This window comes from Numenius arquata, chromosome 1 (assembly GCF_964106895.1).
Source record: "Numenius arquata chromosome 1, bNumArq3.hap1.1, whole genome shotgun sequence".
NCBI lineage: Eukaryota > Metazoa > Chordata > Aves > Charadriiformes > Scolopacidae > Numenius > Numenius arquata.
In genome coordinates, this window is record NC_133576.1 from 140,279,156 (window position 1) to 140,305,678 (window position 26,523).

A 26,523-nucleotide genomic window follows, 5' to 3' on the forward strand; every position below is an offset into this window, starting at 1 on the left:
GAGAAGAAATTGGTTTGTCAACTGGGCACCTTTGAGAGTCCCAGTTTATATCATGTTCGCAGAACAGGTCTTCTGCGTTCACCCAATAATTTAGGGGAATTGCGTTCCCTGAGGTGCTGGATACGACCTGGCATTAGTACTACGGGAGCAGCTAATTTCAGGAGTAATTTTTTTGCAGTGCTTTGCGATTTACCTGTCAACCAACTGCAGCGGAAATTAGCCTTATTATAAAGAGGAGATGAGTCTCACTGCTTATGGGGAATAACGACTGTGATTCACGTTTTGGAAATGTGTTACTGGGAAAACCAAGGGGTTTATTTTTACAGCTTCTGTTGAGGTATTATTCCCTGGGTGTGCGGAGCACTGGCAGGAAGATTCCAGCTTATCCAAAAAGGAGGAAACCTCTCCAGGTAGAAGTAGTTCCTAGACACGGAGTGGGCCACAGGGATGCCCAAATCTTTTATTGCACTGAGTCCTCTTTTAAAACAATAGTTTTGATCTCATAGTTTTAACACAATAGTTTTTGATTAGGGGCCTGGAGCATTTTTCTTAGGAGGAAAGGCTGAGGGACTTGGGTCTTTTTAGTCTGGAGAAGAGAAGACTGAGGGGGGATCTGATCAACACCTATAAATACTTAAAGGGTGGGTGTCAGGAGGATGGGGCCAGGCTTTTTTCAGTGGTGCCCAGGGACAGGACAAGAGGAAATGGGCATAAACTTGAATATAAGAAGTTCCATCTAAACACGAGGAGGAACTTCCTTCCTGTGAGGGTGGCAGATCCCTGGAAGAGGCTGCCCAGAGAGGTGGTGGAGTCTCCTTCTCTGGAGACATTCAAACCCCACCTGGACACGTTCCTGTGCAACCTGCTCTGGGTGGACCTGCTCTGGCAGGGGGTTGGACTGGATGATCTCCAGAGGTCCCTGCCAACCCCATATAATTCTGTGATTCTGTGATCTCTCCGAAGCACCTTATCTTCCCCCGGTGTCCACCGTTAGGATTTTCTTGCCTGTGCAATGCTCGTTCATCAGTTATTTGGCAAACGATGTGATAGAAAAAGAAATCTTCCTTCTGGGCTCCATCGTTTGTGCTGGATAGAACTGGGCATCCAGAAGTCTCCAGTGGTTGGAGTGTGTTTGGCCAGATTGCACCTTTCTGGGTCGTTTGGGTTTTTTTTTGATGACAATAAAGCAGTGTTTCTGTATGGGTAGGTTATGACTTGTAAAGGAATTACAGCAACCTGGGAATAAATACAAAACCTGGAGCAAACCGGAGCCTGAAAGCCCATCCTGGCATGGAATATTCTGCCAGCATCTGTTATACAGTTTGTTTGTTATGGTCCTTAATTCAAAATTCAGGTTTTAAAGGTCCTACCTTATTTTTTTTTTTTAATTTTTTTTTTTTTTTAAATAACTTTAGCCTTTTGGACTCACTACCTTTTACTCGCATTGCTGGACTCAATAGCATCCTTCCTAACGAAATGTTTTTATTGTAGGATATTTTCAGAATCACGGACAGTTGCCTGCGTAGCTCTAAGGCGGCGGAGGAAGGCAGCTTGAGGAGTGTTTCTCGGTCTTTCTTGCGATGCTTTTCTCGTAGTCCTTCCACTTAACCGAGGCAAGATAGATATGGAAGCATTAATTTGAGTTAATTTGGTCATGTTCTTTTCCTTCATGGACCTGATGTTGCCCTACATGCAGTATTTAAATACTAGATCTGTTTACAAATATGCTAAAGTTTGAACGGTTGCAATGAATTCCAGGGAACCCGAGCTGTAATTAAAACGGGCTGCTGTTAACTTAAACCTGGTGGTTTTTATTTATTCTGCTCCCAACAGTGTTTTTAAGTTTCTTCTATATACGACACGGTTCAGTTCTGTAGTTTTTCTACCAGCCTTCAGGACAGGTTGACTTTCTGTTTGAATGATACTTCTTCCAAAAAATTAGAGATTTCTAGGAAAGTTATAATCTCATGATGAGTTGTACATGGTAAATTAGTGGTGACCTTCAGAAAATAGCTGACACACTGCTTTTCATTACTCTGATGTCAAGGTGACTTCTGAGAGGGACGTATTATTCTTTTTTAAATTACGATTCATGGGCTGAGTCGTAAATCTAAGATGGTTTCCCGTGTTCCAGGCACTGGGGTGCTCCCAGTCGTGTCAGCATAGGGCTTGCTTTAAGGCTAGAGCAAAACCATTAAATACAAAGGTATTTAATGACTTTTGATTCTGACTTTTGAAGCGCCTGATCTGTGGGGTCGTTGCAAACTGGGAGATTGTACTGGGACAGTATCACTGTGCGCCCTGTTCTTTTTCTTTTCCCGTGGCTTAGGTCTGTGTAGTCTAAATCGCCGTTATTCACTCTTTCTTGGTATTGCTTTATGAGGAAAATACTCTTCTCTCTGTCTCTCCGCTAGTTTTCCTGTGCATCTTTGTGATCTCCTCAATAGGAGCAAAAATTGGGGGGGGGGGGGCGGGGCTGAAAGGAGGATTTTCTTACCGTAAAATTGCTAAAATTGTAGTATGGAAATTTCAGTATTTTCATCGTTTGCTTCCAGTCCTCTACAGTTGTGTAACACCATCCTGTTCTAGTCAATGTATGTAATGATGCCTTGTGTGCCAATTTATATGAAAGATTTCTAAAATATCTCTTTCTTACTGATTTTTTTTTTTTTTTTTTTTTTTTTTTTTTGCCTTGCAGCCCTGGCAGAAAGCGTGATTTTTCACCGGTGCTTTGGAGCCAGTACTTTGAATCTATGGAGGACGTCGTGGTAGAAAATGAAACTGGCAAGGATATATCCTTTTTTTTCCAGATTGAACTTTTCTTATTCTCAGTGATTGGGGCGGTATCACGTGTTGTTTAGTTTACTGGGGTTTTCTTCAGCTTTTTCTTGTATTTCTTCTCATCTTCCATTTTTTCTTTCGTAGGGATCAGTATTGGTAACTAGAGCTTCTAAGCTGACAGTTAAGATGTATTAGCAAGGTCAGTTCCTGCCATTGCTTCGTTAGTAATCATTAATTTTAAAAAAGTGTTTCCAACGTATTTTGCAGGGAAATACTCATCAGTTCCCATAGTTTAAACCATGTCAGGATCAAAGATGTTTATTGATTTTTATTAAAGACAGGTAGTTAACTGGCAATCGGTGAACTGTATGTTCTGGATCAGTATCAGCAGTACAACAAACTTCAACATTAAACATTTAGATGTTAATAAATACTTGCAAATTACTAAATGCCTTTCTACGACTAATCCCAGGAGGTTCTTTTCCTATACACACCCAAACGTACGTGCACAGTCATAGGCACCCTCAAGAAATTTGAGTTACAAGCAGGCACTGTCTCTTCTGGGACTGCAGGATCTACTGGTCCCCATCTCCTCTGGGAGATGTGGATGCTACCAGTGTTGCTTCCACTACTCATAGAGTGATTAGGGTTGGAAGGGACCTTAAATATCATCGTGTTCCAACCCCTGCCCTGGGCAGGGCCACCTCCCACCAGACCAGGTTGCTCCAAGCCCCCTCCAACCTGGCCTTGAACCCCTCCAGGGATGGGGCAGCCACAGCTTCTCTGGGCAACCTGGGCCAGGCTCTCACCACCCTCACAGCAAAGAGTTTCTTCCCCAGATCTTATCTCAATCTTCCCTCTTTCAGTGTCAAACCCTTCCTCTTCCTCCTATGGCTCCCTTCCCTGATGAAGAGTCGCTCCCCAGCTTTCCTGGAGCCCCTTGAGGGACTGGAAGGGGCTCCAAGGTCTCCCCGGAGCCTTCTCTTCTCCAGGCTGAACCCCCCCAACTCTCTCAGCCTGCCCTCACAACAGAGGGGCTCTGGTGCTCGGATCATCTCCGTGGCCTCCTCTGGCCCTGCTCCAACAGGTCCATGTCCTTCCTGTGCTTAGGCCTCAAAAGCTGGACACAATGCTCCAAGTGGGGTCTCCCCAGAGCGGAGCAGAGGGGCAGAATCCCACTCCTCGCCTGCTGGCCATGCTCCTGGGGATGCAGCCCAGGATGGGGTTGGCTTTCTGGGCTGCCGGTGCATGTTGCCGGCTCATGTTGAGCTTCTCATCCACCAACACCCCCAAGTCCTTCTCCTCAGGGCTGCTCTCCAGCCATTCTCTGCCCAGCCTGGATTTTTGCTTGGGATTGCCTTGACTCAGGTGCAGGACCTTGCGCTTGGCCTGGTTGAACTTCATGAGGTTCGCATGGGCTCACCTCTCCAGCCTGTCCAGGTCCGTCTGGATGCCAAGTGACACTGAGAAAGCACCACGTGAGGTCACATATAACACCCAATATATGGGTGCCAACTTGTTACACCCCAAATTTATTCCACTAGCTGGTGTGCAGACAATGAAGCTGCTTCTGCTGGCCAAGGTGGAGGTGGTGGTGCCATTAGGGAGTCTTCTGGCAGTGTCAGACCAGGTTTTGAACTGCTGCTGTTTCCTCTCCAAGATCTCTGCCCCCTTTACAAATGTTCCTGTTGCTTTTATATTTCTTTTCAAGCTGATTCCTTTTCAGAGTCTTCCAGTTACTATTTAACCCAGCTGAGGGCAGTCATCCTCTTTGACGGGCTCAAACTGCTGTTGTATCCAAGCCCTTCTCTAACTGGGAGTGTCCCAACAAGTACAGCGTGTGAAGGTACCGGGACCAGACTTCCCATCTGTCCTCCCTCTACCTACAGCTCTGACAAAAGCAGGTTTGAGAGGTACTTCCAGGTCTTTTGACCTAATTACAAAATGGAAACGTTTTAATCTGTGTTTACATAAACACAACCTTGTAGTTTAAATAGTTGCATGGTTTTTAAGCCTGCATATTCTAGCTCGGCCATTGGGGAAACCAAACTTTCAAGCTATTTCTCTCCAAATACAAATTTCCTAATTACTTCTCTAATGTCAGTAGCATGTGATGCTTAGAAATGAGAAATTTCTCTTTCCTTCGTGTTTTGCTCAGCTTGTTATTATTCTGCGTTTATTAACCACATTTGCCCAGTTGATCCTATGAATTCTTCATGATATGCACCTTGTCTGCCTTTGATGTCAGGGCCGTGCACACCCCTGAGGCTTCATAAATAATAAAATAAAAAGGATAATGGACCTGTTTGGATAGGTGCTGTACATAAGCATCCTAAATTTAAGCAAATCTTAGTTTTTTGGGATTCATTGTATTACCGATGACCTTTAACAGAAGCTTGAGCTCCTGTATGGTAGGTTTGGAACAGATGTGTACTGTGGAAGCAGCTAAATTAATGAATAGAGTTGGTGCCCACTGTTCTGCCCCCGCTGCCTGTTACTGCTCCATCATAGAATCATAGAATGGTTAGAGTTGGAAGGGACCCTAAATATCATCGAGTTCCACCCCCCTGCCCTGGGCAGGGACACCTCCCACCAGACCAGGTTGCTCCAAGCCCCCTCCAACCTGGCCTTGAACCCCTCCAGGGATGGGGCAGCCACAGCTTCTCTGGGCAACCTGGGCCAGGCTCTCACCACCCTCCCAGCAAAGAAGTTCTTCCTGAGATCTCATCTCAATCTCCCCTCTTTCAGTGTCAAACCCTTCCCCCTCCTCCTAGGGCTCCCCTCCCTCATCAAGAGTCCCTCCCCAGCTTTCCTGGAGCCCCCCCCTTGAGGGACTGGAAGGTGCTCCAAGGTCTCCCCGGAGCCTTCTCTTCTCCAGGCTGAGCCCCCCAACTCTCTCAGCCTATCCTCCCAGCAGAGGGGCTCCAGCCCTCCCAGCATCTCCATGGCCTCCTCTGGCCGCGCTCCAACAGGTCCATGTCTCTCCTGTGCTGAGGCCCCAGAGCTGGAGGCAGCACTGAGGGGGTTTCTCCCCAGAGCGGAGCAGAGGGGCAGAATCCCCCCCTTCACCCTGCTGGCCACGCTGCTGGGGATGCGGGGGGCTTTCTGGAATGCTAGCGCACGTTGCTGGCTCATGTCGAGCTTCTCATTGACCAGCAGATCTTCTTGTGTGAACAAACCCCAGCTGATGAAATTATTTAAGCTGACACAGCTCATTGTGATGGAAGTGGCTCAGGGAGCGCCTGCGTGAACTGTTTACAACCAGCAGATCCAAAGGGCACTGCAGATTTCAGCAGAAAAACGATGAGCAGCCTCATCGATAACCTCATCTAGCACGGTTAAATTCAGAGGAACGCTTTTGTCCACCCCAAGAACAGCACAAAGGAGGTGAAGTGCCTTGTCTGATCTGTTGGTCACGGTTTTGGGCACTGAACACACATCTCACAGCTCCCAGTTCTGTGCCTTTCCCTACGTGACATTGGTTTTAAGTTAAAATCAGTTAAACTGATTTTTCTGTATCTAAATATATACTGCAAGGGGACTTTACCTACCCTAGGGAAGCATCTTTGCTGTGTATGTTCCAGAGGGTAATTATATTGCCTTAAAAATCCTACTTACTGGCTTATCTGACATTTTTCCTTTGAAGTAATAAGAAAATAAACCAAATCAAAATTAGATGCACCAAAGTGCACGCTGATCGCGGTTTGATTTTTCTCTTAGTTGTTCAGTTCACTGTTGTGCACAGGGGGGAAAGGGTCTGGGCAGGAGATGTGTGGATTACAGGGAGGAGGAGACCTGGGCAGCAGGAAAACAACTCTTGAAGCTTAAATAAAGCAGATTTTGTCCAGGTTATGCTTGGATGTGCCTGTAGATCAGAGGGAGAAATGACGCCTCGGGTGCACGAGGGTAGAAACAAATCACTGTTGGGTATTGCAGACTCCTAAATACATTCAGGTAAGTAACTTGCTTCAAATAACTCTATGAAACGTCCTTAACTGTTCATACACTTTTCGAATTTACAAAAGCGGATTGGAGGGACCCGTCTTACTGCTGTTACACGGTGGAGGCCATTCTGCTCTTTCCTGGGCTGTATTTACTGTAAGTAAAGTGCTGCTTTGTACAAGTATGTATGTATGCAAATATAGTCTTCTGAGTGTGGGAGGCAACTAACCATTCGGCTGTCTTAAACATGGGAAAATTGGTTCAGAAAACTGCCTTACAGGATCACAGAATGATACAGGGTTGGAAGGAACCTCTGGAGATCATCTAGTCCAACCCCCTGCCAGAGCAGGTCCACCCAGAGCAGGTTGCACAGGAACGTGTCCAGGCGGGGTTTGAATGTCTCCAGAGAAGGAGACTCCACCACCTCTCTGGGCAGCCTCTTCCAGGGCTCTGCCACCCTCAAAGTGAAGAAGTTCCTCCTTATATTGAGATGGAACTTCTTATGTTCAAGTTTGTGCCCATTTCCTCTTGTCCTGTCCCTGGGCACCACTGAAAAAAGACTGGCCCCATCCTCCTGATACCCACCCTTGAAGTATTTATAGGTGTTGATCAGATCCCCCCTCGGTCTTCTCCAGACTAAGAAGCCCTAAGTCCCTCAGCCTTTCCTCCCAAGAGAGATGCTCCAGGCCCCTCATCATCTTTGTAGCCCTTTGCTGTACCCTCTCCAGCAGTTCCCTGTCCTTCTTGAACTGGGGAGCCCAGAACTGGTCCCAGTGCTCCAGCTGTGGCCTCCTCAGGGCAGAGCAGAGGGGGAGGATGACCTCCCTCCACCTGCTGGCCACACTCTTCCTGATGCCCCCCAGGATGCCATTGACCTTCTTGGCCCCAAGGGCACATTGCTGGCTCATGGTCATCCTGTTGTCCACCAGGACTCCCAGGTCTTTCTCCTCAGAGCTGCTCTCCAGCAGGTCAGCCCCAACCTGTCCTGGTGCAGGGGGTTATTCCTCCCCAGGTGCAGCGCCCTGCACTTGCCCTTGTTGAATTTCATCAGGTTCCTCTATGCCCAACTCTCCAGCCTGTCCACACCAATCTCCTGGTGCTCACCTGACTCAGGTCTTATAAATATTTCACCGTCAGTGTATTTATTCTATAGGCAAAGCACATGCAAAGGTTTATCTTCTGGGTTTTAATTACCAGCAGTAACCAAAACTACATCTGCCAAATGGGTTGTGTGTTTTAATGAAGTGCCAAGACGTTTCTCATGATGGCATATCCAGTTTTTTTTCAGGAGACTGCTTTTTCGTGACTACCAGTGAAAATTCAACAGCTTTATGTCCTCATAACGATATTATCTTTGCATGGTTGAGGTCCTGTTTGATTTGTCGAGAGATCTCACTTGCTGCTCTGGCAACTCTCTGAAACGCGAACTGAGGACAGGAGTGAGTGTGGGGACTGACCAAAATTCTTCCCCTCATCCGTTCCCTTTAAAAAATAAAGGGAGTTAAGGAAGGAAACTTTTAAAGGATTTGAAGGAAATGAATTGCTCTGTATGATTATTATATTTGGGACCTTTTAAATCCAGGAGCTCTTTGAGCTCCCTTAGTGCCCTTAACAGAAGGATGCTGAGGGATGACTTTCATGGAAGTGTGACTGCACGGATGAATTCTCTGCATCTCCTCTTTGGCTGCATCATATTTGTTATTTTTCTGCTAGTTTAGTGGTTTTTGTTAGGGTACACAAGTGCCTTAAACAGCTGTAGTGAAGGTCACTGCTTTTAATGGGAGGCTTTTAATGAAGTGATATTTTTCAAACTTAAGGGAAGGGCTTCTTACAAGTCACTTCCACCTTTTCCAGGCTCTCTATTTCCAAGAGCGACACCAATGCCATTTTTACGTTTAAAAATCACCAGAATTGGATTTAGCGGTGTGATTGCAGTCACAACACTGCACCTTACACATACTGGCTTTTTCTGTTACTGTGATTAATTAACGAAGTTAGATCGTATACAGGATTTGCATAGATCTATGCCTTGCACTTGGGACTGCATCCGGAGAAAAACAACTGCCACCACAATTAGCTCATGCCTTTGTGTGGCTGCTATAAAATTATTTCCTTTGTGCATTTTGAAATGAAAGTTTGTCCCAAGCAATGCGAGTGTTAAATCTTTGGGATGAACCAGAACTTTAAAACCCCCCCAAAAAACCCCTCCCCCAAAAAGCCAAGAGGAAACCTAAATTGGAAAGCATTGAGAGTAACCATCTATGAATAAAATCACAGCCTGCGGGAGCGATGTGCTCCCTTTCTTTCTTTGCTTGTTGGCGTGGTTGTTTCCTGGATGATGTGTTTGTACTTTTCTTGGCCAAAGTGCTCCTATTTGGATAAAACTCAGGGCACTGGAAAGCTTCCCATTCTCTCCCATTGTGTTGATGCTCCTCTTTCCTTCCTCCCTATTGACAATAATTTGATTTTCAGCAGCAAAGTGCTCCTCTGACTAGTTAAATTATTGCTTAGGTGCATAAGCACCTTGCAGATTGAGGTTTCAGGGTGTCTTCAGGGGCTCTAAAATATTAACTTGTGGATTCGGTGGCTTTTGGGAGAGCGACTGCTACAGTCATTTACGAGCGGAATAACTCAACAACCGAAATATGAGGACTGGGCAGCTTTCAGATCTCTGCCCATTATGTAGGTGGTTCTATTAAGAATCCCTCAACAAATTCCCCCACTCCTACAGGGCTGTTATTTAAATAATCAATAATTCCTGAACACAAAAATCTTCCTTTCAACAAATAATGCCATTTAATCACTGTGATGCCTGGAAGAACTTACAGTAAATTGAGCTGTCAGGGACAAATAGAGCCATAATCGTGTTGCAGCCCTACCTTACTTCAAAAAAGGTTCCTCACTCGTTCCCCCCCGACCCTTCTGGACTAATTAATTTTTGTACATCTCAGCCTTACTGTAAAGTTCTGTTCTTTGAGAGCGAATTGAGTGCGAGCTGCAGAGCAGCTGCTTCATCTTCGTGTTTGCTGTATAGTCAAGACTAATTCTGTAACGTGCGGGGCTTGGGGAAGGGGGACATTTCTTTGGTGTCTGTCATCTCACTGCTGCATTTTGGTTTTCAGAGGTGCTACAGAGCTTGAATTTGTTCTCTCGGGAGACACACGTAACGCACAGTGAAATAAATGTCCTCAGAGACAACGTTAACAATGGTGGAAAGGATGGAGCTTTGGTTAATTAAGGATAGTTTATATAGAATATTCTTGGCTGCTTGCTATGACACCTCGTACAATCCAGGTTCAGCCACTTGGTTGACAGTAGAGGGGTTTTTGTCTCACCATCCGAGCCTTTGCTGTTGTTTCAGGAAGGGCTTAACGTTGCTCATCCTTTTGTAGACGAGGTGTGGCACTTTGCAAATTACATTATCTTTGTCCTTTCTTGCAGTCTGCAATCATCAACAGGATTCAGTGTAGGATCGTGGCTTTAGATCTCCGAGGCCATGGTAAGTAAAAAGAAATAAATTTAAGATCAGATAAGCACGTTACACACCCTTGTTTTTTAAAGAAGATGTAATGAATATCTCCCAAGATGACTGAGGCATAGAATCATAGGATGGTTTGGGTTGGAAGGGATCTTACAGATCATTGAGTTCCAACTCCTGTCCTGGGCAGGGACACCTCCCACTAGGACCAGGTTACTCAAAGCCCCATCCAGCCTGGTCTTGAACCCTTCCAGGGATGGGGCATCCACAACTTCTCTGGGCAACCTGGGCCAGGGTCTCACCACCCTCACAGCAAAGAATTTCTGCCTGAGATCTAAGTTAAATCTCCCCTCTTTCAGTTTAAAGTCATTACCCCTCGTCCTATCACTCCGTGCCCTTGTAAAAAATCTCTCTCCGGCTTTCTTATAGGCCCCCCTTCAGATACTGGAAAGCTGCTATAAGGTCTCCCCAGTATTTCAAAACCAGTGTCCCCCAGTTATTCAAAACCGGGGATGGAAAAGTGGCTTCTAGAGCTCCACAGCCACATTTTCTCAGGTGCCAGAGCTGAGACTCCCCGTGCCTTTCTGTGAGGTGATGGTGGACTTGTTCCTTCCTACAGACCGGCACTAACCTCCTCCTTCATATTTTCATAACCTATAGGTTGTCTTTACCATTAGAAATAAGGTCTGTTCTTTAGTTTTAAGATACATTGCAAATATGGAACAAGTTATGGAGAGCGTTTCCTACCCGTAAGCTATAATGCGATAAAGTACCAACCGTTCCTATTAATTCTGGATTTCTTAATTATTCATGTTAACTGCAGTAGATTTGCTCTTAATAACTGTGCCAAAAAAGCTTTGTGCAGTTGCTGCTCTAATTCCTGAAGGGACTGAAGGTTTCCAGCTTCCGTGAACTTTACTTTTTTTTGGTCTTTCAGGAGAAACAAAAGTTAGGAATCCTGAAGATCTGTCTGCAGAGACTATGTCAAAGTAAGGAAACTTTCGCTCTCTCTTCAGTATTTCACTTTTCCCAAACCTTTATTTTCTTTCCTTGATTGAACAATAAAATGCTTGAGGACACACAACCTTCATTCAAGGAATGAAGATAGTTTCATTTCACATTTTTCTGGTATTTGTCCCTTCTTTTCCTTCCACTTTGGGGCAGTTTGAAGTTTATTTGAAATTATACCTCTTCTAGCTGAGTCAGATTCCAAACTGAAGCCGTTCTGTGGGTACCCTCAGTCTTTAAATTCACTTTAAAGATCAGTGGCTTCGTTACAGTGAACACATTAAACCTGCAACACGCTATAACGCTTGCTAGAAATTTCTTAATAGAAGAGGAATGAATAATTCTTTCCTCGGACGTAACCAACTGGGGCATTTTAGCTTGAAATCACCAGTTTGGTTCTTCCTGGGCTCCTCGGGTGAACATTCAGAGTGTGCCCACCTTGGACTGGTGGCATCCGCAAAGTGTGGGTCACAGCCTGAGACTTCCAAGCGTGGAGAGAGTTGCTTTTTCCAGCTATCCCGACCCGCTTTGGGATGCAAATCCCCCTCTCGACAAAGCTGTAAGAAAAACAAATCCCCGCTGCTAAGCACATTACCTTGTGTCCGCATTTAGTACAAAGAAACTCTTTGCTCTGACTACAATTAAATCCCGAAGGATTTTGTAAACTTGGTATGAACAAATCCAGTGGGTTTGTTGTGGGGAGGCCATGTGTGAAATGTATTCTGACTTCCATTGTGTACTTACTGCTGCTGCTTACGGCTTGTCAGCTCCTGATGTGTTACTGTCCCGAGGAGATGCCCGATGAAACGAGTAGAATTTTTTAGATCTGGGGGCAGAAAAACAAGTCCCTTTTGTTTTTAAACCTTTCTCTCCTCTTGGCAACGAGCTTGAAAGTTACTCCTGAATCGCCTTTAAATGGGAACCTTAAATTATAGCTGGTTTTCATTATTTTTTTTTAATCGAATCCTCAAGCAATTTTCTCTGACAGAGCAAACAAGCTGGTCGACTTTTTTTTTTTTTTTTTTTTTAAACTTGTTTTCCATTTTCTAGTTGCAATAGAATCATGGAATGGTTCGGGTTGGAAGGAACCTTAAAGATCATTGAGTTCCAACCCTCCTGCCGTGGGTAGGGACACCTCCCACTAGACCAGGTTGCTCAAATACTGCTCAGGTCCCCAGTTCCTCTGAATGATTTTAGTCAGGAAAGATAATTTGGGTGTCTTCAGCTACAGTGCTCTTCAGTAGATTTCAGTCATTAGCTCTGCTGATGTTTTGGGTTTTGCGACTGCTTTCATTTACCGCAGTGACAGCTTCAGTTTAAAGCAGGTGCCTTATGGAAAGGAGGGGAAATTGCCCCTTGCCTTGTATCTGTGCTCATAGAAAATCTGAATAACTTTTTGCTTGGCTGCATGTTATTTATCTTTGCCTTGGTCGGTAGGGCTCAGTTATTTTCTCTCTTTAATTGCAAAAGGTTTCTCCTTTCAGAACAGTGAATTTCTTAGTCTGCGCTTTCCTGCGAGAGGATTTGACAGCTTTCTCACCTTTTACGTTAAATTCCTACCAGCAAATGTCAGTGTAAAAGGTTCTTCTTCAGGCATTTCTTCTAAATGAACGCTTTCTGTTAATAAAAAGGGAAATGACATGCTTGTTAGGAAAGTGTTGGCTTGAATGATTTCCTGTATTGGTGCCTGGATGAAACAGTGATAAGAAAATAAACTTATCTCAATTACCTGCGGGTTAAATGAGCACACAGAGAGGATCTGGAGCTGGACATCTCTCTTGGATCTGTCCTTTCTCCTCCCAATGTACAAATCTGCTTCAGAAATGTATCAAGGTAGAGATGCCAACCACGCTTTTATCTGGATTTGGCAGAGACGTTGGGAATGTGGTAGAAGCTCTCTATGGGGACCTTCCCCCCCCCATCATGCTGATCGGACACAGCATGGGGGGTGCCATCGCCGTGCACACAGCGGTCGCCAATTTGGTGCCGAGTTTACTGGGTCTGTGCATGATCGACGTTGTGGAAGGTAAGTGTGTGTCCCCTCGGGCAGGCTTCTGTACCTTAGGACAGAGTCCCGTCTTTCTCATTGTTCTTTTACTTTTATCCCTAAGTCTCTGAATACAGAAAGTTTTGCGCAGTTTTTAAACCAATGCAAATTCCATCCTCCTAAACAGATGCTGCCTACGCAGAAGTCTTCTTAGACTTCTTAGGAACCCCTGCTTTTGCTTTTCCCAGATGGGTTCTCTATTTGCAATTATCCTGATAATTTCACAGAATCACAGAATGGTGGGGGTTGGAGGAGATCTCTGGAGACCATCTAGTCCAACCCCCCTGCCAGAGCAGGGTCACCCAGAGCAGGTTGGACAGGAACATGTCCAGGTGGGGTTTGAGTATCTCCAGGGAAGGAGACTCCATCACCTCTCTGGGCAGCCTCTTCCAGGGCTCTGCCACCCTCACAGGAAAGAAGTTTTTCCTCATGCTTGGATAGAATTTCCTGTGCTCAGTTTGTGCCCATTACCCTTTGTCCTGTCCCCGGGCACCACTGAGAAGAGTCTGGCCCCATCCTCTTGCCACCAGCCCTTTAGCTATTGCTCAGCATCGATGAGATCCCCTCTCAGTCTGCTCTTCTCCAGCTGAACAGCCCCAGGTCTCTCAGCCTTTCCTCAGCAGAGAGATGGTCCAGTCCCTCATCATCTTCGTAGCCTCCGCCGGACCCTCTCCAGCAGTTCCCTGTCCTTCTGGAACTGGGGAGTCCAGAACTGGTCCCAGTGCTCCAGTTGTGGCCTCCCCAGGGCAGAGCAGAGGGGGAGGATGACCTCCCTCCACCTGCTGGTCACACTCTTCTTGATGCCCCCCAGGAGACCATTGGCCTTCTTGGCCACAAGGGCACATTGCTGGCTCGTGGGCAACTTGTCCACCAGGACTCCCAGGTCTCTCTCTACAGAGCTGCTTTTTATTTCTGTGCAATACTTTCTCGTTAGCAAGGAGGAGGGTGGCTTTTTATATAACTCTTGGTGCCGATGAGTGGTTACTGACTTCTCTTGCTATCTCAATGTCCTACCTGTTCAAATATTAATTTTCTAATGTGGGAGCAGGTATGACTGTGGGCTTAGGAGTACTACGTTCATAGAACCACAGAAAGGTTCAGGTTGGAAGGGACCTTAAAGACCATCCAGTTTCAACCCCCTGCCCTGGGCAGGGACACCTCCCACCAGACCAGGTTGCTCAAAGCCCCCTCCAACCTGGCCTTGAACCCCTCCAGGGATGGGGCAGCCACAGCTTCTCTGGGCAACCTGGGCCAGGCTCTCACCACCCTCACAGCAAACAAATTCTCCTGAATATCTCCTCTATATCTCCCCTCTTTCGGTGTCAAACCCTTCCCCCTCCTCCTATGGCTCCCCTCCCTCATCAAGAGTCCCTCCCCAGCTTTCCTGGAGCCCCTGTAGGGACTGGAAGGGGCTCTAAGGTCTCCCCGGCACCTTCTCTTCTCCAGGCTGAACCCTCCCAACTTTCTCAGCCTGTCCTTACAGCAGAGGGTCTCCAGCCCTCCCAGCATCTTTGTGGCCTCCTCTGGCCTCGCTCCAACAGCTCCATGTCCTTCCTGTGCTGGGGACTCCGGAGCTGGATGCAGTGCTCTCCTTAATTGCTTTAAATCCCCAGTGAGCTCCAGTTCTCTCTGAGGATGCTCCCTGGCAGCCAGTTTTGTATAGAGGGACCTGGCACTAATTTGATCAGATGCCATAAAGTTAAAAACTTGTTTTTAGGTACAGCCATGGACGCGTTGAACAGCATGCAGAACTTCTTAAGGAGTCGTCCCAAAACATTCAAGTCACTTGAGAATGCCATTGAGTGGAGGTAACGTATGTATGGGTTTACATAGTCTCCAAAATCACTTGTCTTTTTAGTTTGACTCCTGAAGGAAACAAGGTTTGTATAATTTAGCTGTTTTCTCCTTTCGTGCTCACTTCCCCACCTGTTGTCATCAATTCCTTGGCTGATTTGACAGGGAGTCAAAATTTGACAGGTGTCTCAAAGATAATTAATTTTCTGGGAGAGTTGGCTAGACATTGGAGAAGGATCCTCTAAGAGCTTCAACTAAGGGAAAGCTTCATTTATGAACTGCAGCTTCCCTCTAAGTTTCCCAGCTATTACAGAAGAAGCTTGAGACATCCCAATCTGTAAGAAATGAGACTTTATTTCCAATTCAGAAAGAATTAATTACCCATCTGGGAGCTGAATTTGAGAGGGAGAGGCCTCACGGTTAAGTTTGTAGACCGGAGTACAGAAAGCCCAGTTCTGTTACCAATTACCCAGCATATTTTTTTGACTTCTCCCCGTCCCCTGCCGTGAGGTTGGTATAACCCTATTTCACTCTTTCCCCATCAGCTCTTCTCCCGCGTGTCTTTTAAATTCACAGTTACAGTGACAACGGGGGATTCAAGTAAGTTGTCACGAAGCGTGAGCCACCCCAAATGCCTTCTGAGAACAGGAGGTTTGGGGAAATGGTGAGCCGTAAAGGGCTTTCGCTCCTGTTTACTAATTCTGTTTAGTAACTCTTTCTGCCCTTCCAATTTTTTCTTTTCTAGTGTAAAAAGCGGTCAGATAAGAAATCTCGAATCTGCCAGAGTTTCTATGGTCGGTCAAGTCAAACAGTAAGTGGTTTGTTTTTTATTTTAAAGCTCTTAAAATCATCTTGCGTATTTTACGATGCTGTTAATACAGACCATAAATGCACTTAGAAGTGAAAATTTCTTCTAGCAAATACAATTGTCTTATCATTTGATCACACTTAGTACCAGCAGCTGCACTGAGTCACAGTCATGTCACTTGGAGAAAACCTGGCCAAAATTTCCTTGGGGCACAATCCACCAAGACCCATGTTTAAAGAAGTTTTTTGTTTGTTTTGGCAGGGGAATGAGTTTCTGGTTTTATTTTCACAGGTGCGAAGGGGCTGCCAGTCCTGAATGTCCTAAAGCCATAGTGGAAGGTATTATTGAAGAAGAGGAGGAGGAGGAAGAGGAGGAAGAAGGGGGAGGCTCTGTCAACAAAAGGAAGAAAGAAGATGACACAGAGGTAGGGAGTTTCTTGCTCTGTTTTCAGCTCATGTTTGCAGGATGCTCCCTTGCAAGAGAAGTAGCCCCGTAGGTATCCCAGTTGTTCCAACATAATAAAAGGGAGCAACTCCAGGGACCAAAAACTTTATATTGTGACGGTTGGTTTTTTATTCTTCGTCTTATTCTCGTGCCACTGATTCTGTCTTGGACTGCCACCTGAAAACATATGTTTGTTTTTCTTTCCTCAGATGCTCACAGATTCAGTGCATATCATAGAATCACAGAATGGTTAGAGTTGGAAGGGACCTTAAAGACCATCTTATTCCACCCCCCTGCCCTGGGCAAGGACACCTCCCACCAGATCAGGTTGCTCCAAGCCCCATCCAACCTGGCCTTGAACCCCTCCAGGGATGGGGCAGCCACAGCTTCTCGGGGCAACCTGGGCCAGGCTCTCACCACCCTCACAGCAAAGAACTTCTTCCCCACATCTCATCTCCATCTCCCCTCTTTCAGTGTCAAACCCTTCCCCCTCCTCCTAGGGCTCCCCTCCCTCATCAAGAGTCCCTCCCCAGCTTTCCTGGAGCCCCTTGAGGGACTGGAAGGGGCTCTAAGGTCTCCCCGGAGCCTTCTCTTCTCCAGGCTGAACCCCCCCAACTCTCTCAGCCTGTCCTCCCAGCAGGGGGGCTCCAGCCCTCCCAGCATCTCCGTGGCCTCCTCTGGCCCAGCTCCAACAGCTCCATGTCTCTCCTGTGCTGAGGCCCCAGAGCTGGAGGCAGCACTGGGGGGGTGTCTCCCCAGAGCGGAGCAGAGGGGCAGAATCCCCCCCCTCGCCCTGCTGGCCACGCTGCTGGGGATGCAGCCCAGGATGCAGGGGGTTTTCTGAGCTGCTAGTGCACATGTGTCCTGAAATGGGGCTTCTGGCCTGAATGAAGAATGCTTTTTTCTGAGTCTTCGTGGTATTTTTGTTCATTTCCAAGGCACGGTAGCTTTCAGGAGGTCGTACAGGCAATTGCAAGCTAGGAGTGTAAATTCCTCAAGGAAAATCCTTGTAGCCAGTTTAGCCCCTTTTATTTCTGATACCTGAGTAAGAGCCAAGTCTGGACATTAACACAATTTGTAAGCTATTTGTGCCAGTTAAAAGTAGCGAATTGAGTGCCTAAAAACTGCTGCTTTCTCTTCGTCTCTAAGTGTAGCTCCTGCTGACTTCTTACTCCCTACTTGTGTATTTTATCTGTGATTTGGAGAGAAATTTGGGCTCGAGGAGGGTCATCCACTGGAAGTGTGTAATCCACCAGAGGGAGCCAGTATTTTTTTATATATACCTCCAAGCGGCACTCTGAGTTCATTTTATTTGAGCTGGTTTCCTGATCGCTAATGCAGAGCTCTCTCTCCTCCCTGCAGACAAAGAAGGAGCACTTATACACGTGGCGAATTGAACTGGCGAAAACAGAAAAGTACTGGGATGGCTGGTTCAGGGGTTTATCTAACCTCTTCCTAAGCTGTCCAACTCCAAAGCTTTTGCTTTTAGCTGGTACGTGTCTTTTCCATCCTCTTTAAGTTCAGTGGCTGGTCATGCTAGTCCCACATGACGTTAGAGAATAGGGTCAGCGTTTGGCTAATGTCTTTCTTGAGACCTCTCTCTTTCGCCTTGACTTTTCTATGTATCTTAAAATATCATAAACCGGTCCGTTTGATCTGTGCAAGCCTGGAATGAATTAGTTCCTTGCCTCTAATATCAAAATTAGCACATAATGACCTACTCTGTATTGCTCCTGTTGGGTGGGTGTTTGACTTGTATGATGAGGAAGAAGAACAAACGGGACAGATCCAAGCTGCCCTTCAGCCTCCACTACTGTGATATTTTCCTGCAGATATGGGTCTGTTTTGAACTTTTCAACTGAAAGTTAAAAATTATCGATGTTCTAGAGCCAGTTTTTATAGGCCCTTTTTATGCCCTGATGAAAAATTAACTGTGTAACCAAGATAAATACCCTTTTTAAGTTGTAGGGAAGGGTGTATTCATGCATTTTTGGCTAGGATTCCTTCCTGTCATTTTACTCCCCTGAGATGCAGCAGTGAAAAGTCCTCATGGGTGTCAGAGATGATGTTTCTTTGAGTTTTTCAAGCCAAATATCTCCTTCAAAACGTTGAGTAAAGCCCTGCTTAGACAGTCATGTCCTCTTTGGCTTTTCTCCAGTACATCTGTTTATTTGATTGTAGGTGTTGACAGACTGGATAAAGATCTAACAATTGGACAGATGCAAGGTAAATATTTAATATTGTTACTCTATCCTTACTGTAATGCTCTTTTTGGATGGTAGCTTGTTGCTATGGGTACGTGAGAGAGAGCTGGAATGGCCTCTTACTAGGTGCAGTCTGTATCTAAACAAATGTGCATTAGAGAATTAGTCCATCCCAAAGCCTTCTCTGTCTGTGGTTTTAGGAAGAGTGGAGAAGCTGGGAAGAAAAAGGTTCAATCAGAAGTTGGGGAGGGCTGTTGCCATGGTTTCTGTTCAGTCAAGTGTTCAATGTTTCCCAGCAATGGGGCTGTCACACTTCTCTTGGATCAGAATGATGGTCTGTGAGGGTTTCTTTATAATCTGTTTTTTCCCTTTGTAACTACATTCCTGAGGTTCTTAGAATGCTTGGGACCATCCAGAACTGTCTGGTGTTTCCGGCAGACATCAGCCCAAGGTTCAGCATCCGCATTAATGGTTTGGGTTTTGTGGTTTGGGGTTGTTTTTTTCCCCTCATCCCAGCTTAAGTGATTTCCAGAGCAACCAGTACTGGAAAGCAGTGTTGGGTAGCAGGATAAACATTACGTTAAGGTAGATCTGGTAACGCTTCCAGCTTTGAAAGGTAGTCTCGCCTGTGTCGAGAAGCACTTAAGAGGTTTAGCTTCATTTTAACTCCTGGGACCTTGTTTTAGTTACACCTGGGGAAGATGGATTGAGCAGCTGGTTCTTGCTTTCTTTTGAAGCTGCTGTGTGTATTGTACAGTTTGTTTTAGACTCTTGTGCCTTCCGTGGTCCCTCTTTGCCTGATGCATTTAGTGAAATAAAGAATGTGAGATCCTTTTTAGAAGATTTCAGTGCTTTTAAGGGTGTAGTGTCTGATGTTTCCTGCATATACAAGAACTGCTTGCCTAAACTGTTGCTGTTAGAAATCAAGGCCGCTTAAAAAGCAGCTCCAGTGATGACTCTCTCCATCCGCAGGGAAGTTTCAGATGCAGGTCCTCCCGCAGTGTGGCCACGCAGTCCATGAAGATGCTCCAGACAAGGTGAGCAGCACTGTGGGGTTGAAATCATGGTCTTCACAGCTTAAATGCTGTGGGGGTCTATTGCTTACTGTGAAGCAGAGATGATACTTCAGGGGTGGTTTTTGGCATGACATCTTAACTGCCTATTCGCAAAACAGCTTGGATTTAATAACGTTTTTTAAGCTGGCTGGAAAGCCTGGGCTAAGATCATAGAATCATAGAATAGATCATAGATCATAGAATCATAGAATGGTTGAGGTTGGAAGGGACCTTTCAGATCATCGAGTCCAACCATCAACCCAACACTGACAAACCCACCACTAACCCATGTCCCTCAGCACCACGTCTGCCCGGCTTTGAAATCCCTTCAGGGATGGCGACTCCACCACTGCCCTGGGCAGCCTCTGCCAAGGCTTGACAACCCTTTCAGGGAAGAAATTGTTCCTAATATCCAATCTGAACCTCCCCTGGCCCAACTTGAGGCTGCTTCCTCTTGTCCTATTGCCTGTTCCTTGGGAGAAGAGACCGACCCCCCCCGGCTACACCCTCCTTTCAGGGAGTTGGAGAGAGCGAGAAGGTCTCCCCTCAGCCTCCTTTTCTCCAGGCTGAACATGCCCAGCTCCCTCAGCTGCTCCTCACAAGACTTGTGCTCCAGACCCCTCACCAGCTCCGGTGCCCTTCTCTGGACACGCTCCAGCCCCTCAATCTCTTTTTTGTGGTGAGGGGCCCAAAACTGGACACAGCCCTCGAGGTGGGGCCTCACCAGTGCCCAGTCCAGGGGGACAGTCACTGCCCCGTGGCCAGTCCTGCTGGCCACACTGTTCCTGAAACAGGCCAGGATGTGGTTGGCTGCCTTGGCCACCTGGGCACACTGCTGGCTTGTATTCATGACACTGGGCTTGGCTGGGTTACAGATTTAACTCTCGGGCTAGTGGTGATATGACTAACTCTTACCATGTGGAGCGTGGATTTATCCTCCCTGCCTTCCCTCATGGATTTCTCCACTCTCCCCTGCACTAACCAGTGGCTTTTGGGGTTGGTCTGTGTTTTGCTGAGTTGGGTGGCTCACATTTTCCAAATACAAAACAAATGTTACCGGAAGAGCTTACAGACAGAGCAGCGCTGCTTCTGGGCGCTGCTGAAGCGTCCAGATAGGAGCAGGGATGTGGGGAAGCCAGTGGAGCCTGTGGTTGGAAACACGTCTGGTTTTAAAGCTTGTTCTACACTGACCGCTGTGAGTGTAAAACAGCCTTTCTGTGCCCCTCTTTACCAATCTGGAATAGGGCTTTTTATCTAAATATATTGACTTCTTGCATTCTAAGCAGTATTATTACCGTCAGGTCGCTGTCTTGATTTATTTTTTATAGGAATAACTTGTGTCCTGATTTCACCAGACCGTTTTACCTGCTAAACTTAGGCATTTTTTTAAGAATTGCTGAAAGAGGTGGTGAAAATGTTTTGTGGGTTCTTGCTTGTGTGGTCAGTGTCAGAGTGAAGGGGAAAACACGTAGTTCCTTCTTTTATATATGAGCCAGTTATACAGAGCTCTTAGTTTCAAAGGAGCCCATTTGATTCAGCAAGAGGGTTCTGAGGACACAAACTGTTGTTGTAAAGGCTGCAGACTTTGAAAACTACTGAATTTCTTGTTATCTTTGTGTCCCTTTAAATTCTGACCGATTTTTTTTTTTTTTTTTTTTTTTTTTGCTCCCTTTCTCTCAGGTTGCTGAAGCTGTCGCGACGTTCCTGATCCGTCACAGGTTTACAGAGCCCATCGGTGGATTCCAGTGGTAAGCGGGTGCTGGAGCTGGAGCAATCCTTGAGCAGAGCTTTTCGCTCTTTACTGCCTGCGTGTCCGGCTCTCGATGTGGGAGGCCGGAGTTTTAGCATAAGGCTGAAAACCACATGTAAACAAACAGCTTTGAATCACAGCCAGTAATGTGTTTCATGTTTTTTTTCTCTCTAAACTTCTCACCTATTAATGAAACCTCCCTCCTAGGAGGGGAGGAGCGAAGCAGATCCTCCCCGGCTGATTCCTTTCTTTATAGCCTGCCAGAAGGAAGAATCACGAGCTTTATGGTATTTAGTTTAAATAGCATTTTATTTAAGTAATGGAGGCCCCGTCTTTTGGAAAAAACTTCCTGCACGCTTCTTTGGCCAAGAAATACCAGTGAGATCAGACAGATAAAGCTGTGTGCTTCCCTTTGCAGACTTTCCATGCTTATCTCATGTGGTTTTATATCACAATAAATTGTAGAAGCCAGACCTCTGCGATCAGCCATGCAGCAGGGAGAGCAGGCTGTGACTGATCAGCTTGATCGGAAAACTCACAGAGTCTTAGTTACGGTACCATAAAACTAATAATTAAAGCAAGGCTTATACCTCATAGGAGGTTCTGATCTGTTTTACCATTCACCTGAAAGATGATCCTAAAATAAGGGTGTTTCTTAAGCAGTCCTGAAAAGTCTTCCTGCTTTTAGCTAAGAATTGTTCAACAAAAGCTGGAAGCCCCAGAAATATGTGATGCTGTAGGACTGGCGATGCTAAAGAGGAGTTGCTGGATGATCTCTTTCTCTTTTTCCCCTTTATCCTGTGCCTTTGGGGGATGAAACAGTAGGAACGCGGGACTGGGGACTGCATATTTTAAATCCAATGAAAGGATGCAGTGTAGGTTGATGTGTAAATGGTGAGAGAGGAAGAAGACCGAAGGACTGTACTGCACTGCAGTGTTGAATCTCCACCAGGTATTTCGCAACCTCTGCTGTCTCTCTGAGGCTTTGAAGGCCCAAGCCTGTTGCTCCTGCTATTATGGCTGTAGCAAAAGCAGCTTTAAAACCAAAGGCTTGGAGAAAGTTGGTCTTATTGTGTCCTTAAGCCATAGACAGCAACGTATTAAGCTTTGTGCTTCTCACTGTTACGTAGCTCACAAGATGTTAAATTGATGAATGCATCAATGCTGATTTTAACCTGCACGATAGACTCTTTTTGGCCTTCTTTGATCTTGGGTAATCAAATATCTGTAGAGAATACCTTGATTTTAACACGTGACCTTTTCTTCCACTCTTCTTTTTCCCTCCTAGCGTGTTTCCTGCTTGTTAATACCCTGGTGTTCTCCAGCACTGAGTCCTGTTGTAAATAAACTGCACCAGAGGCCACTGTGATGTATCCATATCCTTTCATCTCTCCAGTTCAGCAGCAGTGAGAAGTTGGTGTGAGATTCATCCCCTAGAACTAGTTCTCCAGAATGTGTAAATGCTTAGGGACTTCCTTGCTGGGAAGCAGCTTGTACTGAAGACCATGAAAAAGCTCTTCAGGCCCTTGGAAGCGGGCTCCTCTCTGCTGCCACAAGGAAAGACCTCCTGAATTCCCAAGTAGTCGATCATACCGATCTCCATCGATTCTCAGGCTTTCTTGGACCCAACGGCAAAAGGGGCCGTTGATGATCCAGATCCACTGAGGGCATTGCAGCGTAGCCAAAGGCTTCAGGATTTCTCCGTGGAATCGTCTAATCGTCTTTTGAAGTGCCCCTTAGGTTTGTTTTTATATATATATATACATATATATATATACACACGTTTCTTTCCCCTAAAGCAGATGAGGAATCGGCTTCGTTGGGAGCTCAGGTTTCGTCTCACCGATGCAAGCCTTACGAGTTAAACTGCGGGAACAGCCCAGATGCTACTTTCCTTGTGCAATGTCGGACGGGACTGTAAAACCAAAAGGCGAGGGGGCACCGTGAGCTCCATTTCAGAGTCTGGCAGCTTTCTTACTGCTTGTTTCGATTTCTCGACTGAGAAAAACAGCCCAGATAACTCCGTCTACTGCAGACACATAAACAGGTTTGTGGGGAAGACCCAAGAGCAGCCGTAACAACGTGGTCTGTGGGCAGTTTGCCTCTTTGGCCATTCTCTGCCCCTGCAATGTGTTTATGCTTCCCTTCTTGAAGCTGCTACACACAACTGAGCAGAGATCGGCGCCTTTTGGGTGAAAAAAATGCAAAAAGCACGGTAGATAAAACCCTGGAAGAGCTTGGAGTCCGTCCTGCTGATGTTGGTGCAGAGACGTAGGCAGCTGCTGCGTGATGCTCCCCCCCAGTACTGAAGGAAAGACCTTGTTTCACTGTCACTTCCTAGATCCTTTCGCTGCCTGCCTTCTATATTTCCCTGTAAATGCAGTAATCACACGGAGAGCTTTTCTTCAGGGTTAAATTATCCTCCGCAGACAGTTCTTCAAGTTGCTTTCACCTAAGAATCACTCTTGAGCGTAAGAGCAGACACGTTTTGGAGCAGTTTTTCCTCGATATGTTGCTGGTGGATGTCTGAAATCTTTTCTTTGTTTTTTTTTTTGCCTTGTGTCCATAACCCCGTGATGCTGTATGATGAAAGCAGGATTTTAACGCTGTTTTGCTGAGGCACAGTTCTCTTGTTGGCCTGATTTGGGAGCTGCGATGTGCATCTGGGTGTCTGTCCTGTGACAGGAGCCATCAGGAGTTCTCAGCTTTTTGAGAGGTGCAGGTGGGGGGCAAAGGCAGACGGTGTGAAGAGCTGGCAAAGCCCGGTTTGGTGTTGGCGTTTACCCCGACGGAGAGCCACGAATCTCCTCCGATTCATTCGCACGTCAGCCCTGGACACCCTGAGCTCTGCGTCCCTTCCCCGACACATCGGGGTGGGAAATTAAAAGACAAAAAAGCCTCATTCCAGAGAGCTCTCCTCTCTCCTGGCACTTTGGTCACCGCACTCAGGTGTTAAAAGAGCAATTGCTGGCTCCCGACGCTTCCCTCCGTAAGTCACCGTGTTAATTATTGCATTAGTTTACTGTGACCTTGATGTAACGTCCGCTCCCTGGTTTAATTGCCCATGGATTAAATGGCTCTTCAGTAGTTGAGATGCAAAATAGCACTTTTCCCAAGCTGTATCCCGAAGATTGGCAAAATTCTCGGTCCTTTCCAGCTGACTCCTTGTGTTCAAATCGGTAGAGATTAAATAATTCAGTGTGTGTGTGTCCAGAGTCTCTCTTCACGGGATAGTTAAGCATGTGCCTGTTGTCATACTCATGAATGATCTCGTTAAGTCACATTCCTCCCTGATGAAGTAACTCGGAGGAGCTGGCTTTGAGTGGTTCCTTGCGGTAACTCCTTGCATTTGCCTGTCGTTATTCCTTTCATTTGCGAGAGATAAAAACAAAACAAAACAAAACAACAAACCCACCAAAAAACTCCATGGAAAGCAAAAGAAAAATCGGGTTTTTTTTTTTATTCTGGAGAAGCAGCGTTGGAAAACGAGGGACTGTTTCCGAATCCTGTGGGCTCCCCTGGAATTCTATTTTGTTGTTACCGTTTGAGAAGTGAGTGGGAAAAAAAAAAAAAAAATAATAAATATTTCAACAGCCTCTTTAATGTGGCGTCGCTCCCTGCCAAGCTCCCGGCCCCTGATTTGAGCAGAAAAGGCAGCCCGTGTAGCGTTGGCTTCGAAAAAAAAGGTGACTCTGGGGACAGCGGGAGGGTGGCTGGAGGGGGAATTCCTTTCGGCTGCGTCGAGCCATGTATTATTTTTTGAGACCGTACTTTTGGCTGGAAAAATATTAATTACGCAATTTCTTCTCCCTTTTCGGGCAGAGATGAATGGGTTTTAGACGCAAGATCTCACAGACCGTGGTAAAAGTAGCTGCAGAGAGAAGAAATGTTCTCTCTGACTCATGAAAAATGGGAACATCTAGAAAATCCTCCCCCAGCCAGCTTTTCGTTGCGTTTTTCCGCAGCCTGCAGCGTCGCGCGGGCTCCGTGTTAAAGCAGATAAAACAGGAGGAGACTGGCTGAATTGAAAGGATGCTTTTGGTTATTTCACAGAATCACAGAATGATGTGGGGTTGGAAGGAACCTCTGGAGATCCAGTCCAACCCCCTGCCAGAGCAGGTCCACCCAGAGCAGGTTGCACAGGAACGTGTCCAGGTGGGTTTGAATGTCTCCAGAGAAGGAGACTCCCCCACCTCTGTGGGCAGCCTCTTCCAGGGCTCTGCCACCCTCAAAGTGAAGAAGTTTCTCCTCATGTTGAGATGGAACTTCTTATGTTCAATTTGTGCCCGTTCCCTCTTGTCCTGTCCCTGGGCACCACTGGAAAAAGCCTGGCCCCATCCTCCTGACACCCACCCTTGAAGTATTTATAGGTGTTGATCAGATCCCCCCTCAGCCTTCTCTTCTCCAGACTAAAAAGCCCCAAGTCCCTCAGCCTTTCCTCGTTAAGAGAGATGCTCCAGGCCTCTCATCATCTTTGTGGTCCTCTGCTGTACCCTCTCCAGCAGTTCCCTGTCCTTCTTGAACTGGGGAGCCCAGAACTGGACCCAGTGCTCCAGCTGTGGCCTCCCCAGGGCAGAGCAGAGGGGGAGGATGACCTCCCTCCACCTGCTGGCCACACTCTTCCTGATGCCCCCCAGGATGCTATTGGCCTTCTTGGCCACGAGGGCACATTGCTGGCTCATGGGCATCCTGTTGTCCACCAGGACTCCCAGGTCTTTCTCCTCAGAGCTGCTCTCCAGCAGGTCACCCCCAACCTGTCCTGGTCCATGGAGTTATTCCTCCCCAGGTGCGGCACCCTGCACTTGCCCCTGTTGAATTTCATCAGGGAAATATTTAGATCTCTCTTGCTTAGAGAGACACATTTAGGAAGCTCTCTCGCTTTTGTTCCATTTGTTGGATTGAGGATCGGTGGAAACTTTCCCGATGGAAAATCCCAAGGCTGGGCAGGAGTGGAAGATGCTGTTTGAGAGGCTGGTTTATCACAGGGTTAGCTTCTTAAATTTTTTATATCAGACCCAGGATGGGGTTTGCCAGCTCCTGGGTTATATGGAGGTTCCAGGAGCATTGGGATTGTTGGAAAAAGGTATTTCCTGCGTTGCCAAAGTTGTGTAGTTTTACTTCGAATACAGATCCTGCCGAGGCAGAGCTCGGCTGCCTGTCTTGAAAACGCTCTGGGTGACCGGGGTGATCCATAGGTACTGACGCAGACCCT

At 46.4% G+C, this 26,523-nt stretch overlaps 1 protein-coding gene across 2 annotated transcripts in view; it reads left to right on the top strand.

The window, feature by feature from the left end:
• PPME1 (protein phosphatase methylesterase 1) overlaps positions 1-24,865 on the top strand; it is a 39,162-nt gene extending 14,297 nt beyond the window's left edge. The window contains exons 2-15 of one of the 2 annotated variants that reach the window (XM_074159334.1): positions 2,699-2,792; positions 6,787-6,879; positions 10,165-10,222; positions 11,139-11,190; positions 13,081-13,235; positions 14,974-15,064; positions 15,796-15,861; positions 16,150-16,282; positions 17,260-17,262; positions 17,665-17,794; positions 18,484-18,528; positions 19,479-19,543; positions 21,242-21,309; positions 22,600-24,865. In XM_074159334.1, coding sequence (XP_074015435.1) covers positions 2,699-2,792; positions 6,787-6,879; positions 10,165-10,222; positions 11,139-11,190; positions 13,081-13,235; positions 14,974-15,064; positions 15,796-15,861; positions 16,150-16,282; positions 17,260-17,262; positions 17,665-17,794; positions 18,484-18,528; positions 19,479-19,543; positions 21,242-21,309; positions 22,600-22,618 — 1,072 coding nt within the window. In that variant the 3' untranslated portion in view covers positions 22,619-24,865. The remainder of the gene's footprint in view (positions 1-2,698; positions 2,793-6,786; positions 6,880-10,164; positions 10,223-11,138; positions 11,191-13,080; positions 13,236-14,973; positions 15,065-15,795; positions 15,862-16,149; positions 16,283-17,259; positions 17,263-17,664; positions 17,795-18,483; positions 18,529-19,478; positions 19,544-21,241; positions 21,310-22,599) is intronic. The other variant, XM_074159343.1, reaches the window with a different exon arrangement.
• The last annotated feature ends 1,658 nt before the right edge of the window (positions 24,866-26,523 follow it).